We start from the raw sequence: 21,220 nt of genomic DNA, 5'->3' as shown, positions 1-21,220 counted from the left end.
GAGTATTATTTCAATCTATGCAATTTGAGATAAATTTTACATCACATATTCACATATACCACTTGATATATTTCATAATTTCATCTGTTTTCACATAAAATTTTATGATTTATATATCCATCAATTTTATAATCATTTTATATGATTGATCTAAATACATACATAAATTAACAATTTGTTATATAGTATGATTTCCAATTTTTATACCTAATTAAAATTTATCCTTTACGTGTTAAACTTTACTGAAATCCTCCGTATTACTTCCCTATATAATAGTCAAGCATTTCTAAAAAAATCTTCATTTCTAATGTACAATTATTCTCTTTCTCTAGTCAAAACTCAGAATTGGAAACTTCCTAATTGATTTAAAAAAGAATAAACTATACTACTACTTTATTTCATATTTTCTTTATTTACAATGTGAAATACTTAAATTTTATATATTTTGGAGAATTAAAATATTATTTTTATGTGGAGTATACTTTATATTGTATTTTTTATTGTGAACATCTTATATTATAATTTTTTGTTTTATTATAATGTTCAACTTAAAGTAAGTTACGATTAATATGTTGGTGGTGGTTACATACGATCATATGATTTTTTTTGTATAAATTAAAAAGTTTAAGGTCAAAATAGAAAAGTAAAATTATTGGTTTTGTCTTTATATATAGTATAAATATAAATATAATAAATAATAGAAAAATAAAAAAATATATAAAGATATTAAGAAAACTTTAAAAAGTCCAAACTTCATTTATTGTTTAGACAAATCTAACCTTGAATTCTACCCAGTAATATATAATATGCATTTGTTATGGTTCAAAATACTGAACTCTCCTACATCTTATATATTAAAAGAAGTTGTATGTTTGATTTTCTTATGATGTTGATTTTGTCATTTATAATTTAGCTTCATTGTAAAAATACAATTATCACTAATTTTTCTGTAGGTAAATAAGACTTGAAAATTCTAAAAATATCTTAGTCACGTGCCTTATTAATAGCTTATTTAATTATCACTACTGACCCATTTATTTTTTAAATTAGAGTAAATTATGTTAATTGAGTTACAGTGAAATTACAAAAATTATGACTCTATTTCTTTTACACATGCTGACTACTCTTAAAGAAAAATAAGTGTAATATTATAAACAAAAAATGGTGATAAATATAATTAAGTTAAACAAAATATGATATATGTAAAAATAAGTTCAAATAGTATATGAGTTGATACATCTTCATTATGTTTAGTTTGTTAAGATATAGTTAAGAGATATTTAAATAATACCTTCTTAAAATTATTGATGTATTTCGTAAGAAACCGGAAACCTGAAATAATCTTTTGGCCTATTGAAGAGGACAGTGAAGAATGTCACATTCATCATTCACCGAAGTATATGGACACAAAACTTAACCATCTAAAATCTATTTAAGAAAAACGATGAACTTCCAAGTGCATTGTAAAAGAGAATCTAGGTAATGTGTCCTAACATTCTATAGGTAATGTGCAGAAAAAATGAGGGGTAGTCAGATTCTAATATGTGGTAATAATAAAATTTAAAAGTGTAAATCTTTTTATTACTTTAGAGCTTATATTATTTTTTTTCCTCTTATAATCCAACATCTAAGAGGACTACACAAAGTGAGGGCCTTTATTTATTATAAGGAAATAAATAAAATTTATATATAAAATTTGTAACAAAAATAAGATTTCAAAGAGCAAAAAAATGAGTATTTATTATTAAAAAGAAATTTATTATCGAAAATAATTTACCCTAACGTTCAAAAAAAATTCTCATGAAAATCATAAAAGTATGTAATATATTTTCTTTTCTTGCTCATTTATCATTATTAACCATTAGGAACTTGATACCAAAATATTTTTTATTTTTAGTTATACTTTTAATTGTCATTGAATTATCTCATATTTGGTTCATTAAGGAGGACTCATCTATTTCATTCTACATGCATTAATTATGTTTATACAATATAATTATCAACAAAATACTAAAGAAACTTATATGTAGTGTAACAAATAATACAAGAACAAATATTTTTTGAAGGAGTGACATTTTGTTATATAAAAAAGTAAAAAATGTGAAAAATGAAAATTGTTTGTACAAATAAAAAAAAATGACCCTCATTAATTATGGATTCTTTGTACTACACTTGCTGCACAGCCCTAACAATGGATGATGATGCTTGAAGTGTGTCACGTGGTTACAAAATGAAGTAATTAGTGGGTCCTATGATACTTTTCCTTCAAATGCACTTTATTGTGGATTTTCACTCTAACTTCTCTCTCTTTCCTCTCTTCCTTGAGCAGAGATATAATATTTACAATCATTAGATCTTGAGGCTATGTGGTTACAAAAAGATTTGTGTATCTTAAAAGTGTAAACATATTTCTTTTGGAAGGAGGTTGATTTTTCTTGATCCAGTTCTTTTAACATTCCTACTTACTGGCTTTGTATAAGGCTCCAAAAAAAAGTCTTATCAAAGCTTATGAGTTTGCAAAGAAGATTTCTTTAGGGGAGCAAAAGAGGTGGTAAAGATATTGTATGGGTCTCATGGTCGAAAGTTTATAAACCTAAGTCTATTGGTGGATTGGGGTTAGAGATTAGTTCGGTTCAATGATGCTTTGCTTGAGAAATGAAGATGGCGTAGATATCAGGATAATGAGATACTTTGGGTGAAGGTAATTAATTCAAAGTATAGAAATAACACTTATTTCTCTTGTTCACTTAATTCTCCTAGATGGTGGAAAGATATCTTTGCAGTATTGGATCTAACAATGACCTTATTGGTGGTTGGTTTGATAAGAACATCTAGAGGGTCCTTGGCCATGGTTCTCAAACTCGATTATGGTTAGACATTTGACCGGGGAATCAGAATCTGAAAAAGGTCTTTTCCAGACTGTTTAATTTAACTTTGAACAAGATGGCAACTGTTGCAAAGTGTGGTGGCTGGATTAATGAGGTGTGGACTTTAGAGGTACTTTGGCATAAGGAATTGTTTGATATAGAGAAAATTTTGATCACAAACTTGTATGAATTGATTCATAATCACTCTTGCAAGAGAGATCACTACAACATATTTTGTATTTAGTTAGATTTTTATGCCATTAGCAGAAATTTTTAACATCCACAATATAATGCAAAAGTTTCAAAAACCTCCACAGTTATAACCACTAGAAGCATTTTGCGGAGGTTTTTAACATCCACAATATAATGCGAAGGTTTCAAAAACCTCCATAGTTATGACCACTAGAAGCATTTTGCAAAGGTTTTAGAAAACCACTGATATCTACACATTTGTAGCGGTTTATTTGTGGAGGTTAAAAAACCTCCACACTATTTGATAAGGTCTTTGTAATGTTTACCATAAAGGCTTTAAACCTCCACTATTTGAGAATGTTAATTGTGAAAATTTTCAACATTCAAAACTCGAAATAACATATAGTAGATCTGCTGAAATATGTAACTATTATATGTTTAGAGGATTTCAATCTCAATTTGATTTCATAATTTCACAACTTTAATCTCATTAATTTGTAGTTATTATTTAAATATAGAATACTAAATCCAAATGTTTTTAATAATAATAAAATTTCATTGCAAATAACAAATGTAGCGTAACATAGTTGAAAGAGTTATAATTCATCATTCATTAGAAATTCAAATACACCATAAAATCTCAAAAAAATTAAAAGTAGTCTCATATGACACTTTAAAAACAAAATTCATAACAAAAATCCTAAATGTTGTTGGCTCCAGATAATCCTCTTGCACCCAAAGGTGTATGAAACATACTTGCATCATTATTTACCTGAAATAATAAAATGAAAACATTTAGTTGGAATAATAAAAAAAAACATTGATAATTACTATATCATTATTTACACTTTGTTCATATAATATTGCACATTTTAGAGATGTAGACAATGCAGAAGAATCAGATCAAGCTCCAAAAAGAATGAAAAAACTTATAAGTGATTCATGTGGGTTTTTTATGAGCCTCCTTCTTATTGTACATCCTCAGCCATTTGTTTATGTGCTCTTAATCCACTCTTGAAGGTAATATTAAAACTATAAAAACCTTTAAGCACATAAGAAGGTACACATAGTCAAGTATAAAATCTCAGATACTACAGACTAAGGAAGGTACACATAGTCAAGTATAAAACCACAGATACCTAGTCAAGTATAAGACCACCCCACACATCAGAAGCAAAAAGCAGTTTAGAAATACTGAATTAATAAATATGACAATACCTAACGCATAGCAAGTTATGCTATTTGGAAGAACATTTCTTTTATGTAAAGATCTTTTGTTTGAAGTCTATGCTTTAGAAGTTTCCATAAAGAGCAAGTAAGCCAAATTCACAACATCCTAACATACAATTTCAAAACATACTAGTTTCTTTTGAAATTTCTTTGTTCTAGCATGATTTGAAACAAACTTACACAAATGGAATTCCCTAGGAAAAAATTGGCATATAGATAATCTCTAAGTGTTAGTGACAATAATTCAAACTAAACTGTGTTCTCTCCGCTATAAAAATAAACTCAGTTTTTTTACAATTGTTAAATATACAAATACTCATCAAATATAATTTAAGTAATAAGATTGGATCTAACAACAACATAAACTAGCCAATTTTCCAATATTATACCACATGAAAAGTACATCGTGAACTTTAATTTACATATTGACTTGAAGCAAATAGAGCACCTAATACAACTACTCTAAAACACACCTAAACTATAACGTGTGACCATATCTTTATTAATAATGTTCCTTTTGGACCCACGGCAAACACAAAATTACAAGAAAACGTTTAAAATTCCACAAAATCAATAATAGCAAGCACAAATTGGTAAATACTAAATAAAATATCAAAAACAAAAAAAACTAACAAAAACAAACCTCTATAAACATAAACCTATGAAATCACTATATTACATAAATCCAAAAGTCCAAAACAGAAGAAACAGAGATAATGATAAACCTAAATCAACTATCAATAATGGATTATCAGCATAGACAAAAAAACAAATGAAAAGAATCTCAGTCGAGAGTACCTTACGAAACGAAAGGTTATTTCCGAATTCTCCACTGAGTTCCTTCATTCTACAAATGGCAACATCATAAGAATTATCAAAGTTATCCACAACATCCATAAAAAAGTTATAATGAATAATTGAAACAATTTTTTTGATCAGCAATAACAATTTATAACCAAAAAGATAGTATTAGGAGAACAAGAAAAACAACCCAATGGGTTAAAGACCCAAACCGAGAAAGGAATAGAAAAAGAAGGAAATCTAGCTAAAATCAAAGTCCATGACTGAAGATGAATAGAGAACATTACCTCCTTCAAGTTCAAAGAAGTCTTCTCAAAGATGAATTTGTTTCTAGCTACCCATATGCACCAGATACAAACAAACCAGATAGACATCCAAAGATGATGATGCCTCTTGTCCAACTGCAAGAAATTCCAATGAGAGTTGAAGTGGCACTTCACACCAATCGGGAACACAGAACAAAAACCAAACCACTCGTATACTTTTTGCCAAACTCCATAAGACCAAGAGCAAGAAAAAAATAAGTGATCGACAGACTCGACCTCCACACCGCAAAAGATACACCTAACTGGATCATGCTCCCCCAACACTCCACGACTAGCCAGGTTCAAAAGGGTAGGCACCCCATCCTTGGAGACCCTCCACGCACACTCTCTAAGAACCAACCATTGTGAACCAATAATTGAAACAATTAATTACATAAAGTATATTCACTAGATAAAGAGAACAATCTAAGCACTCAGCAAAAGTTATAACAGAAATTTAATGAATAATTGGAACAATTAATTGTAACAGGAATTTGTGACAAAATAAGCCTCAGAAATTTGTTTTGAAACTAGCAGGCAAAAGTTGAAGAACAGTGTGGGTGCCAATGTAATCAGCTCCGTCATTAACCAAAACAGTTTGAAAATCAAAAAACCGTTTTCAAATGGAAATCATAAAACAGTTTTGAAGAATAAACCGTTTTTGGACAAGACTCCAAGTTATGTGCATCTATTTGATCTAATTCAAACTAGATCTTGGATTTGGTTCTCTTCTTTTGTTTCTATCAATGTATTATCTTTATCTTTTGCAAATTGGTGTATAAATCTAAAACTTTGTATACAACTTTGTTTTACAAAGTTGACTGCTTGATCTCTTTTGTATTAGGTGGGCAATATGATGACGATTTAAGAGGTTTTTTTTGTTTCCCACAGGTATCCTTGCACTGGACATTTTTTCAATCCACAAGACTCGAACCCGGGTTCTTGCTAAAAGGGAATCAAACATGTACCACTTGAACCAATGTCCGTTGGTGATTCAAGAGGGTTTGAGCATGAGAGTTTGGAGAAGAGGGTTTGGGCGTGAGGGTTTTGAGAAGAGGGTCACAATTTTTATCTGTAATGAGAAAGTAATGGATATATAGTTTTTTCAAATTGATAGTGCAGCTTGAGAACCTCCGTAAATTAAATAAATACTTTCACTATATATTTAGCTAATCATTTGACCCATCTCATTTGAATTATTTGGGGAGGTTTGAATAACTTCCACAAAATATAAAGTTTAGTGTAGTGGATGTTGCATACAGTTGGAAATCATGCAGCTTGGATGCATCCCGGAGCTATGTTGTCAAATCTGCTTATCTCATCTAAGTAGATCAGACTCCTTCACTTTTAGATAACTTTTTAAAACATTGTTGGATTAATTGTGTCCCATCAAATATTTGTTGCTTTGTTTAGAAGCTCATTAGACAAAGACTACATTTAAAAGTATAATTGTGCAAAAAGGAGGTTATTCACATCATTGATAACATTAATTGTGTTATTTGTTAAGAACCGTGTGAAATCTAATGAGCATATGTTTATTTCCTATGATTTTGTGTGGAAATGACTTTATTTTTTGTTACAAGTTTCTACCTGGACTTTTGCATCAATTGGCGAGTCCTTAGTTTTGCATGATATGCTTAGACTGAATGTAAAAGAGGCAATATTGTGGAGGATGTTATAGTTTACCGTGATTTGGTCTATATAGATTATGAGGAATGAACTTATTTTTTTGATAAGGCAATCAGCTGTGTACATATTTTGGATTTGATCCAAGCGAGATCCTGATCTTGGTTTCATTCTAAAGTTGCTCCAACTTCTTTAATTTTTGCCAATTAATATAATAATCCAAAAACATGTATTATTTTAGCTTCTAAAAAAATCATGTCCTAGTCTTTCACTTATACTAGGTGAGTACTCCTTATATGGCTTTTAGTATAATTTACTTATCAAAAAAGATTAGCTTCCTTTTTTCCTCATATTTTTGAAGATGAGTTATACCTCTCTTTTTTCACCCTCTTTCTCCTAAACCAAATGCATGATAAATGAATCCTTTGATTTCCACCAGAACTTTCAAAATATGAGTCTTTTTATTTATAGTTTTTAAGAGAGCATATATGATTAATAAAATAAGTAGTGAAAAAATAATACTCACGTGGGGTAAAAGATCTTATCAACATCCATGATTTTGTCAAGCAAAATCTAGGGTTTTCTTTTATGGGGCCCTTTAAGATGTTATGTCACATAGGTCTCAATATATATGATCAAATCCATGCCCCTCTTCAGACCTCTTCTCTTCTCTCTATTCTTTTCTAATTGTTCCTTCCCTTTTCTTATTTCTTCATTTCTAAGTACAATATTTTTGCAGTTAAAGCAAATTTATCAGCTCAAAGGGCTTAAAACATTATCTATTCTGGTTGTATTTGAATGAAATGAAGGAGGGTGGTAGAAAACAAGGTGCAATGTCGCCATGTGCTGCATGCAAGCTTCTTAGAAGAAGATGCGCACAAGATTGTGTATTTGCTCCTTATTTCCCTGCACATGAACCCCAGAAGTTTGCCAGTGTTCACAAGGTTTTTGGGGCTAGTAATGTCAACAAAATATTACAGGTTCATTTTTCATGCATGCACCCTTTAATTTACATCCCTATCATGTCCACGCATTATATTTTTGTCGTAGGTAGCAGAATCTTATTTATCATTCAATCAGTGTTCCAATCGTTTTCACCAGATAAAAAAAAGGTGCCTTTGGGTGTAATTGTGTATGCATATGCATAAATATGTATATCATTGTATACATCTATAGTTATCTCCTTTGGCAAAGCCACAAAGCTATTCAGACCTTTCAACTAGTTCTTCTATTAACTTTAATTTCCTTGTTATGAGAAAGATCTTCCAATATTTATAGATGGTAAATAAGTAATCAATTTTTTTAATCTCTTGCATGAAAATTCTACCAAATACTACCAATGTCTTCCTCATGAAATCATCATCAGTTGCAAAAAATGAGTAAGTCAGTTTTTTTCTGATAAAAAAGTGTGAGGTCGGTTGCAATGGTGTAGTGAAATCCTCATTCTTTAGTCTTTATGCAGTTTGAGTATTGAATTTAGATCAAAATTTAGGAGCAGTTTCTCCAATTCTTTCATTTTATTTAATTAAACTAGGTTTTTTTCTTGATGCCTACTGGTGCATGTTTGGGCCTTATAAATAAAACGAAGTATATCAGCTCCTAACCCAGTCAATATATTTAAATACACAATTGGCCTATAAAAAATTTGGTGTTTTTTAAATTCCCTTTCACTTACATTAGAAAAGGCTCATTAAATTATTATATTTTGCCATAAATAATACACAATTAATGTCTTTTGTAATATGTTAAATATAAAAACATTTAAGTCTTAATCTTATTAGATAAAACTACTTGAATATATAGATTGAATAACGTTATAATATTTTATCATAAATCATATTAATTAATAAAATATTGATCTTTAAATTTTTCTTAAATATTTTGCTTATAGTTTTTCTTAACCTTTCTCTATTTAAATATTGGACTACCATTATTCCATTTTGCTAATTTTTTTTACAATAGTATCTGCATAACTTTATTATGTATTCATTTATGATCCTATTCTATCTGTATACTACCTCATTCAACATTCAACTCAATATTTTTATTGAGGTTATTCTCTTCTGGATTCTATTTTCCTTATCTTATACATTATTACTAGCATCTATATGCTTCTTTTGATAATGCATCGTCTATTAAATATTTAAATTGTACAGACAGACTAATTCTTTTTAGTAACTATTATTAAATATTTAAATTTTATATATTTTACTTTATAGAATGATATCACTTTTTTGTGTTGAGTATACACCATATTACAATTTTAGCTATAGTTTAGAATTGATTGTAGAGTCTTTATATGATATAAATTATTATAAGAAAAGTGCCTTCTAAGAAAGAATAAAGTTTTAATATTTGATTTGATTGTATTTTGACACTTATTCAAAACTGTGATATTCCTTGTGTGAAAAATTGGATAAAAATGAACATGAGATAATCTAATATGATATAAAGAGGTTAAGTTGTTTAGTTTTTGAGTATTTCAATAAACATAATAGGTTCTCCATTTAAAAATTAACCTAAAATAATTATATACAATCTCTTGAACCATTTTTTGCATCTTAATATTGCAAAATTATTTCGCATGTATATGTTATAAAATTGAATATATAAAATTGAATATATCATCAACTAATAAAATTATCTTTTAATTACCACCATTTAAGTATATAAATGAAATAAAATTACCTAGATGTTCTTTATGAATATTTTGTATTATATAGTAGTAAGAGTAAAGTAGAAATATAAAAAGTATGCACGTTCAATTACTTATATATCGCTTAGACGTATTTTTATATAGTAGTATAAATTATTATTATTATACTATTTGAAACCGAAAATTCAGTTGATCCATTGTTTTTCCACTTTTACTTCTGTTACAGTGGTTAATTACAGTTTTTTTTTTTCAACTGTCCCCACCCTTTATTTAACTGAATACTTCTTATTCTTCTTTATTAAAGGAACATTATTAACAACGATCAGGTATACATAGCTTTTGTAAAGTAAAAACGATGTTGTTATCTGTCACAACACACACATATATATATATATTATTGCAATTTGCTCAATTTATGTCTTTATGACCACCACATAGCTTTTAATCTTGGACTCCTTGTTTTCCATGTTGTTTTCAAAAAGAAAAAGTGTGATTACGTTCATCTTTTTTCTTGTATTTAAAAAAGAACATGGGTCACATTGATAGAGACGGGTAATATATATGTTCAAAAGTGATATTGATTCCCCAGACAAGGATATTTCATCTTGTTAATAAATAATGATAGTTGCATTAATAATATACAATTTTGTAAGCATGACGCTTTGATGGCATACTAGCATTTTTTTTGGGTGAATCATACAAGTTTTTTTTGGGTGAATCATGCAAGTATTGGCAAATTATTCTGTGAAAGTAAATTAATTACAACTTAAGAGGTATGAACAAAGTATGCTAGTAATTAATGTCATTCTACTTATTGAAAAAGCTAGTCAACATAAGCATCTAGGTAAAAAACTCAACACACATTCATAAGCCGCATGATAACTAGTTGAATGGAAGTGATGCAGTTAAATCAATGGTATATGAAGCCAATGCAAGGGTGAGAGATCCAGTGTATGGATGTGTAGGTGCAATATCCTCTCTACAACAACAAGTAGATGTGCTGCAAACTCAATTGGCACTTGCACAAGCAGAAGTTGTGCACATGAGAATGCACCAAGCCACAATATCATTAGATCAACAACCAAATGTGCCCATTGTTCACCATCACAGAATTTATCCCACCCAACAGGTTCATGTCTTCACAGACTAAGTCTTTTTTTGCTTTAGACATGGTTGTTGATCATGTCAACATGGGAGAATCCTTGTGGTCATGCTAGCTTAGTTTAGCTTATTGGAGAGTGCATAAATTGGCATGCATGCCTAATGCATTCAGTTTATTTATTTTCTTATTATTACTATCATGGACTTGTTTTATTGTACCCTTTTTTTTGCGTGTGGAATTAGAGGACATATATATCTCCACATTAGCTGTTATTATCATTATTGATTAATTAATCTTAGTAATAATAAGGGAATTAAAGGACATATATATATACATATATATCTCCAACATGTAGAGAGTGGACAGAAAAAGAAACATAATAATAAGGGCTTCACCCCACAAGAATACAATTTGCTAACCATTGTATCATGACTCGTGAGTAAAGTCTCAATTAAAAAATGGATTTATTATATATGCATCTACATTTTTTATATTGTGAGCTCACATAATCTACTATTTATATATTAATTATTATTGATTTTTAAATAAATAAACAATTAAAAATATATTGATTATATAATGAAAACTTTACTGTAACAATATATAAATATTAAACTCTTATCATTAAAACTACCAAAACAAGGAAATCTAAGTTGTTAACTTCTCGTAGCCATTTAAGAAAGTGGCCAATTCCATATAACCAAAACTTTCTTCTTTTTGTGAGACAGAATTGAAATGTTAAACAATAACCTTTAAAGTAATGGCAGATAGTTTGAGTCTGATTTTCATGGATAATGGATGTAATTTTTTTACACTCTTGATCAACAATAATTTTTTTGGATGAAGTTATTAATGAATAACATATCACTTCATGTATGACTATTTTAAGATATTTATTATAGGAATCAAATGTTTTAACATTTTTAATGATGTAATAGTGCTTGATTACCAGTATAAAAAAATTCTGGTAATGCATGAAATTAAATTGATTTTTAAGACCTTACTTTTGAGTTATGATGCATCATCAATATGAAAATTTGTACACAATGAACCAATCATTTCAAAACTTGGGATAAACTGAATTTCAAAAAACAGAATAAGACCAGCCCAAATTAACACACCAGAAACAACTGTTTTCGACCCAAAAAGCCCATGGAAGCCCAACTAATATACTTGATCCGTAAAATAAATTGCACACCTAAAAAGTTTGTAATTGGTGTTAAAGTACTTGGTTCATAAGTCAGATCTTGCATTATATTGTAATTCTTTAAAATGTTTGCTTCCATTTGATTATGTCTTATTTGCAACATTATCTTAAAATTATAATGAATCAAGACAAACATAGCATGATGTTTAGTTGATAGAAAAATAAAACAAAACCTCTTCTCTTTTTTCACCTTATTTTGGTTTAATAATGAGTTTAACCTGGGATAAAGAGAATCAGCCTTCTTTACTTGAACTTTAATACATAACTCAATATATGAAATGAAAATATGAATAACAAATTAAATTGTTGCTTTTTACACAACCTATGCATCTTGAATTGGCTTTTCCCTATAAATTATTTTTATTGGAGAAAAACTATGCAACTTCAATAAATTGGCCTGACATTATTTACTAACTGTTGCAAAGTAAGTCCATGGCTAGTAGATTTTGAGATAGTATAAGTCCAACTAATGAGATATGTTTCTACGAATGTAAATTTTGCTTCTTGGTGTGTGGACTCATTATTTTGTATTGTTAATTATTGATTGTTATGTCGGTTAACACTCCTTGTACTTTCTTATTGCAAGTTTATTTTTTGTGCCGAGCAAAAAAAAGTTCTAACCATTTATGATTTATCCCTTGTTTTTCACATATATCACATGGGAGCCTTTAAAATCTTAGGCCTAAATATAAACTTTGGTTGATGGACATTCCCTCATGCATGTTTTCTGGATCCGTTGCTGACTTGTATCAAAATACAGGATGAAAAACTAGTAAAATGGTATTGGAGGGTAAACAGTTAACAATTTTGACCCAAACCACATGAAGTAAAATTTAATTAACACTTAATAGGTAGTGATATAGTCTAGGTTCCACATAAATTGTTATAACAATTGCAACATTGATATGCATCCATATCCTAGGGAAGGGGATCCTCTCCAGCAGTGAAGAATCCAATGCTGGATAGGATTATGAGACGTGACAAAGAATCTTTTTAACGATCATGATTTCATATTATTTTTGAATAAGAAATAAATAAATTAAATTTAAAGTTTTTTTAGCCACATGTTTTAGTAATGGAAGTTAAACTCATATCCTACCATATGAGCAGGGAAGCATAAATTACAGTGTTCATTATATACGTGAAGTTTCCAAAATGCTTGCAATAATATTGTCCTCATAAAAAGAATTTGTCAACTAAATTTTTATATGTTATCTAGCAAATTAAATGGGGCCAGAGTTTGTGGTACTCTTTTCTTGTTATAGTTCTCTAGCACATAAGTGGATGCATGATAAGACCTTGCTCACCGAAAATTCTTTCTTCATCACTTTGATATCATTCTTTTTTTGGGTTTGGTCTCTAAGATATATAAAGGAACAGTGAGAAATGTCAACTCTTTGATCCACTTGAACTTCACTGTGTAACCTTCCCTTGGCTTGAAGGGACACTGAGTCTAATGAGCTGTATCCTACATCTCTATAGGTGGTGGGTTGGCTAATAGGATAGCTTGAGTGTTTTAGATTATGGTTGTTAGGGTGATTATGATTGCACTTGTTGTGATCACAGTGTTGCAGCTATATCAGTATAACTTTCTTTTATGAATGAAACTTCGTTTTCAAATCGAATGTAGCTTGATGTGATCATATCAAGATAATTCAGTACATTATCTCAATTGTGGGATGAAGTATATGAGGCTCACCACAATCATATTATTGTGGCATCATGCACTTTGAAACCTTGGATAGGTTGAAGTACCACTTGATGCTCTAGTTTGCTAAAACTTATAAATTTATGTAAGACCAACCAGTCAAGTTTATTAATGAAGACAATGATCTAATGAAATTAAATATTTTTGCAAAGTAGTTTATTTCTTCTTACTAATAATTGTTCGAAGCTTAGTTGTGAATTATATGATTTTTTTTTTGATCGGCTTGTGAATTATATGATTGTTTTTCGTTTGTAATACACTCATTACAACATCTTCCACATTTTTTGATAATATGTTCTCACAATCTGATTCTATGATTGTTTTTCATGACAAACACCAAAGCCGCAATATGAATACAAAGCCAAATCATCAATCTGTCACTATGATTGAAAGCCATTATTATCATAATGCAATGGGGTCAACTAGAGAAATGAGAATGTTTTAGTCACTGTTGCCTAGTAGTGCTATCTTACGAATGTAAGAATGCATACTTGTGACACCCATTTGCATTTTTCTTCTTCTCCTTTTTATTTATTCACGTATGTTCCCCTATTATTCAATAATAATATTCTTTATCATTAGTAAACATTTGAGAGGTCAAGTTCAGATTGACTTATATAACATGCACAATATAGTTTTGATATAAACACATAATTTTAATCAGAGTAAATTACTTTTAAAATAAATTGCTGAGTAAATACAAATTGGAGTGTAATATTAAGGATATGACAACTGAGCCTGATGAGCCTATTAGGTTAAATGTTTAACCCTAATCCTCACCCTTTATATAAGCCTTAACTTAGCAACTCATTAGGGGATTCATAAATAAAAAATTCAAAAGAGGCAAACCTAATCCTAATTTAGCAAGGAAGGCACATTCAGATTTTAAAAATTCAAAAAAGGAGAGGCGAATTCACTTTTAAAAAGAGAGAAGGGAGAAACTAAATCTTCCTCATCTTCCATGAGCCTAAAAGCTATATCTCTCACTTGTTTTTCTTCTTTGTGATAATGTAATGTGCCTATATTGTTGAATATCTGTATTTGAAAATCAAAATTTGTCATTTGATACACGCGTTTGTTTTTTGTCTTCTTCTTGTTCCAGCAGCCCAAGAGCATGGTGGTTTAACCATTGTAGCCGGCGGTGGAGTCGCTGCCGCCACCATTCCTAATGCAACATTCCAGTAGCCCCCTCCAGCAAAAGGGTTACCTCCATGGTAACCCCTAACCCTAATTCCCATTAATTAAACCCTAAATCCTGAATCAATTTCACCAAAAAATTCTCAAACCAATTTCAATAATAATATTTATATATACATGGAAATGCAATATGAAGTTTTTTCTTAATTAAATCAATAAAATGTAGTGCACAATGAGATCTATATCATGTCACCTTAAATTGACATTTTAAAAAAATTAAATTAAATCAATAAGGGTAGTGCACTATGGGACTTGTGTCATGTCACGTTACCTTCTTAGTATGGGGTTTCTCTCGCTTTTGGCATAGCGGGCCCCGACGGAAGGCTCGCAAGGAGGAGAGGTAGTGCACTATAGGACAAGTGTCATGTCGTGTTATCTTATCATATTATTTATAAATAAATAAAATATATCAATCAATCAACTTTTTTTTCCCTGAAAGAACTACATAACATTGATTTCTCTACATAACATTGATTTCTCTACTGCAGTTAGAGATACGTAACAGTTATTTCTTTGTGAAGCACAAAAAAATAAAATAAAAATTTCTTTTTGTCTTTCTTTATTTTGTTTAATAAGTTGAGATTAAAATTAATGTTTTGAATAAATATCTACACCTAATATAACGAGCTAGCATTATGAGGCCTAATATATTCTTCATTCGTAACTGACTCCCGAACTCAATCTTTTTACTTTTGAGCAAATCAACCATATTTTAAAAAATTGGTTTTTTCATGTTTTCCCTCTATAAAACATCGATAACGACTCTATTACATTTAATTACATATTTCTCATGGCGTAGCGACACATAATATAGATTTTTATGCTAGCCCCACCAGTTTAATATCAGTGAAGCTGACAGGAAAAACTTTGATAGAATATGTGATACATTTTCCAACCTTATATCAGTTAATTACCTAAGCCAAACACATTTCAGGTTAATTAAATTTAACCATAGGCCACAGCATCAAGAGTACAAGGCATTTATATCACATTATAGCATTAGCTCTACTTCTTTACACATACATCACCTTTCTGCTGTTAGTTTATCCTTCATGACATTTACTCAGTTATTTGTTATTGCTAATCTATAAATAAATAAATAAATATGAAAACTTAGTTAAAGCTTATGGATATTAGAGCACAGTTAAATCTCTAAGTCGATAGATTAGAGTTAGTACCGAAAAATGTTATGCCCAACACTCAACTGTGGTGTGACAGCAAGTTGTATCAATTGAAAGTCAGGATTGAACTTGATGACAGTAAGTGGCAAAGATAGCCATGAAAATGACACCCACTAGAATAGGTGATTGAAGGAGCATGACATTTCAACCAAGTGGGGCCAAGCCCAAGCTCCAATCTTGGAACAGTCACAAGATATGTGGCCTACTTAAGTTGCATAAGGATCATACATCCTTATGATTTTCTGTATTGGTGTACAAAACATTAATGAGAATTTTATGTCCCAAGAAAATCAGAATTCTATGTTTCTATTTAATAAAATCACACAAAATAATATAAAAAAATATTAATGTATGTTTTTATAATTTTTTAATTAAATGATATATTTTGATTGGTCTGATACACAAATTGGGACACAGAACAAAAGATTTTCATTCGTTTGATACTACATCTTGACCTAAAACTTCAAAACATTAGGTCTATATGTTCATTCACTTATATGTTCTTTAACTCATCTACATACTTACCACTCTATCTATTTGTATTGTCATTGTCTTATCTTATTAAAAACATAACATGCTTTGTTGTGGGTGAGACTCGAACCCACAATCTCCTGCACTCCATTCCTTACGACCGCCCTCTTCACCATCAAACCATCTTGTGACTCCCGTCTGACCATCAACTCTGATATCAATTATTAGAAAATTCTTCATCCATAAACTAAGTGAAAAAAACATATAAATAAGGTTAACCTCACATGGCTATAGTTAGAAGCTCACATTGTCCTTGTGTATGGGAAACGACTTTGGCCATTTTGAAAGCAAAGTAGTGGGTGAGGGAGTGTTGGACTCATGCCTAACTTGGGATATCCGATTATTGAGGAGTTTGATCATTATTATCAGGATATGGGAAGAGTGAATAACTATAAGTGAAATATTATATCTTGAATCAAAATTTTAAGGTAATAATTTTATGTGTTTTTTTCACTTATTAAATCTTTCATTCATCCTCTCATATCCAATGTGGAATTTCACATTAAAAAGAAGATGTTGCAAAAATGAGAGGAGAGGAACATTTGGTTCGGCTTAATGAATTGGTCTTTGATGCATGTTTTTGAACATTTTTAGCAATTAGTTGGTTATTTGTACGTTCTAGTTAAGACTTGTGGTATATAGATAATTTTTCTTCTAACTCTATGTAAATGTAAAATGTTGATGGGTCACACTCACCTAAATAAAATAAACAAGTGAGGATGTATTTTTTCCTTAATTTGACATAGTTTATAGAGATCTTAACCCACTAAATAACTTTGTATGCATCAAATAATGCTTCTAGATTACATTATTTAATTTCTCCTTGAAGATTTCAATATGCATCACCACATTGGTTGAATTAAATCAATTACATTTGACAACTAATATATACTTGGATATATTTGGATTGTGAATGAAGGCTGGTTTAATTGATATCGATTTAGACAATCATGTAAGTTTGAATTTCGTTGTTAATGTGATAAGTGAATAATGAAAAAATATATGTTTGGATGAATTGTGACTAATAGCTTTATTGGAATAAAATATATTTCTGTCTATTCAAACATAAAGTGCCATCAATGGAATCTCATGTATCTTTCAATCTAACCCAAGTATATAGTCAAACTATGCCCATCAAATTCCTTAGCAAATTAAAGAAGTTTGTAATTTGTAAACTTTAAGTACACTTACAGAGCCATGCAATTAGATTTTACATCCACGTGCTTAATTATAAAAGAAACAAATGAGCATACAATATGCATTGACTATACTGAACAGTGGACACTGTTTACTAATTAGTAATTACTATCAGTGCCCAATCTTTTCTGCTAATTAAGCTATATATCATCCATGGAAGAATGAGATAGATAAACCAGACTTGCCATGGCCTCGTAGAGCCAATCATCACCATCATCATTAATCTTTAACTGCAGAAAATAAACAATTCAAAATTTAATTAGGATGGTCCCAAATTTTGTTTTTTAATTTAGGCGTGAAATTTAGAATTACTATAGTAAAAAAGTGACATAGAATGAATAGGAGAGGAGATATTCCAAAATTCAATAGTATAGATGTATGGTGGTTGATTATTAGATGTAGCATTACATGCATGTTATTTATAAGTTCAAAGGTTGATACATATTAAAATAAATATAGGCCTATGGTGATTATTACCTGGAATTGGATTGAATGATCACCATACAAGTCCTCTTTGTGATTATTATTATTCTCTAGATTCTTTGTTGCCTTGTCTTCTGCAGATAGGTCATTATTGTTTCTTGCAAACCTTCCCCTAACCCTGACTCGCCTATCAGCTAAAGTTTTTCTGCATGCATACTGTAGAATTATAGGGCAATGTGAGAGTGAATTCTCTAATCTATATATAACACAATATGGAAGGAAATGGACAAAAGGGTCATCATGTATTTGTAAGTAAGACCTTGATGGTTTTGTTAAAGTTCCTTTGATTTCTTTTCTTCAAATATCTGAGAATTCTTTCCTTTCTTTCCTCTTCTGAGTATCTTTCCACTTTTATATTATTTGATTCCTCTCCTGCTGGCATTTGATCACCATGAATTCCCTGCTACAAATTTCAAAGCCAAAATTAAAAAACATATTATAATATATATTCTTCATGATAGGAAAAAATAAATAATGAGAAGACCTTCATAGTGATGTAAGAACTCCAATAAGGTAAGAAAATTTAAGTTTTCTATTTTTTAAATTAATCTGATAGTTGTTGATAAGTATATTTCTGTGACAATATGTATTCTAGAAGACATGACCTGCTTTTTTCCTTCCCAATCTCTTTTCAGGAGAGAACATTAGAATATATATATATGTCGAAACCACAGTTTTATGTATTGGAAAATATTAGAATATTAGGTGGCATTATTAGAATATTATGTATTGAAAAATATTAGAGAAAAAATGCAATGCATAATACCATATATGCCATGCACTATGAAAAGTTTAAACATATAGTTAAGGAGTTCAACAATAAGCAATTGAGTATACCCAGTTTTGTGTGGCATTATTAGGTGGCTTAATGTCCTCATCAAAGTCACTAATATGAGGTTGGTATCCATAGCTGAAGTTCTGATAACTTCCAATGCCACCCTCATCCATTTTGCAGTCTGAAATAGCAGGCATCCAATCCTGTAACACAGCGTGATGATTATTAAGTGCTCCATAATGATCATACACAGGAATGAAGTTCATGTTATCTTCACACCACATTGTATTGTCCATGACTGAGGTATTACTATTGAATTCTGTGATATCAGTAGTAGAGAATGTGTTGTTTGAATAGAATTGAGGAATAGAGGCCATTAGAGAAGGAGAGAGGGGCATGGAAAATGGCTGAGGATTTGGGATGTAGATGTTTATGTGTTGGTTTTGCTCTTCCTTTTGAGTCTTCAATATATAGGCCATTGTGGAATAGTGTTGTAAGTTGAGGCAAGTGGTGAAAAGTGAAAACAAAATAAAAGTAGCTATGAAATGTGATAAGAAACTAATTAAACTGTTAACTTTTATGTTATCTCATTACTACTTACACTCTTTACTTTTATGATACTTATCAGCTTTTTCCCTGAATGCCTTTTTCTCTCTTAAATAAATGGTTTACTATGTTCCTTCTTAAGAAAGTCTTGTGTATGAAAAATATAAGTGTTGAAATTGCTTTACCTTCCTTAAAATAGTATGTTTGATTGTGACTTTTGAACCCAAGAGCCTACATTAAAAGAAATTATTCCCACTTAATTTTTTTGGCAACTTAAAGTCACACGAGAAATCTAATCTAATGAACAGTTTAGGTTGAATCAGGTTAAGACATAAACATATATGCATAGTCTATTTTAATTTTAATATATAAAATTTATTACTACAATACATTTAGTTTTAGAGATAATAAGAATATGATGCAAGATAAAAAGTATATTAGTAAGTGTAAAATAGGACAAGATAAAATTATGATATCTAATTACTAAGTCCATTTATAATAGTAAGTATATATAAATAATAAATAGGTCGGTCCAAAAAACTTTTTTAAGCTTGAGCCTTACATTTTTAAATAAATAATCTTTTTAATAATTGGTTTGAAAGTGTTCTTTTTAGTATGTTGTAAGTTATACTAACTATTTTTTTATAGGATGATGGAATATTATTAGGTGATTGTTGCTTTAATTATATAACGTCTATACATATCTAATTTGTATTTTTATATTATTGGAGGATGTCCCTCATCCGAATGTCAGAAACTAATTATTATCTTTCGAAGTTTATAGATCACCAAAGTGAGTTTTACTGTTACCAGCAAAACATATTCCATAAACACTACAAAAAAAATCGAACTAACTCATCTACCAACTACATTCATTGCATCAAAGAGCTTTATATTCACCAATCACCAGCATATGGGAGAAATGTTTATTTACATGGGTACATTGCAGTACTTGCTCTCTAAAGCATGCATAAGATAAATGATATTTTAAGTCACAAGGTTTTTTCATTGATAAATAAAGGCTATAGGGGAATCTGGTTCAAAATCATTTTTGCACCATCCTTTGTTATTTTCTAATATTCCTGACTTCTTAGTTTACCCAACAAACTTACATATATAGTGCTAGACTAGCCAATATGAAAAATGATTCCAAAAAAGATGACCAACTTGGTAACTTACCTAAATATATACTATAACTTAATTATTAGAGCACAGAAAAATGTGGTGGGTAGCTTCTACCTCAAATTTCATCATATTTCTGCTGCTATTTTCCTCAAAAAGAAAAAAGTAAGAAGAATAAAATTGAACACTATCTTAATTTGTGACAGTACGTAGTATCAGGTTCCTTTACTATCCTGGCGCTCCATTTCAACCTTGCATGTGTCAAAACTCAAAAGATGTTCCACCTTAGGTAACAAATATTATATATTTTGATCTCAATGCAGATTTATGCTGCTAAAATATCTTTGACAAAAGAAGATAGTGAAACAACAATTGATTATAGGAAGATGGATTTGCTTAGTCTGGTTCATGATTGGCAACCCATTTTTGGTGAATAAATAAGGTCTTAGTTTTACCTTTTTTGACCGAATAATCTGAAGTGGCATATTCTGTTG

The 21,220-nt window shown here is 29.9% G+C and overlaps 1 protein-coding gene and 1 pseudogene across 2 annotated transcripts; one reads left to right on the top strand and one right to left on the bottom strand.

Moving 5' to 3' along the window:
* LOC109353086 lies at positions 7,820-10,894 on the top strand (annotated as a pseudogene).
* Positions 17,724-19,567, bottom strand: LOC109353041. 2 transcript variants are annotated; one of them, XM_019595229.1, is made up of 4 exons: positions 19,121-19,567; positions 18,543-18,683; positions 18,278-18,439; positions 17,724-18,030 (listed from the first exon to the last, which is right to left on the bottom strand). In XM_019595229.1, exons 1-4 carry the CDS (start codon positions 19,535-19,537, stop codon positions 17,941-17,943), a joined length of 810 nt encoding a protein of 269 aa, XP_019450774.1. In that variant the 5' UTR covers positions 19,538-19,567; the 3' UTR covers positions 17,724-17,940. The 2 variants fall into 2 exon arrangements, with proteins under 2 accessions (XP_019450774.1, XP_019450773.1); XM_019595228.1 differs by having other exon boundaries at positions 18,543-18,686; positions 19,121-19,564.

The sequence above is a fragment of the Lupinus angustifolius genome, chromosome LG07 (genome assembly GCF_001865875.1).
Source record: "Lupinus angustifolius cultivar Tanjil chromosome LG07, LupAngTanjil_v1.0, whole genome shotgun sequence".
In the NCBI taxonomy this organism is placed as follows: Eukaryota; Viridiplantae; Streptophyta; class Magnoliopsida; order Fabales; family Fabaceae; genus Lupinus; species Lupinus angustifolius.
This window is presented reverse-complemented; position numbering and strand designations above follow the sequence as displayed.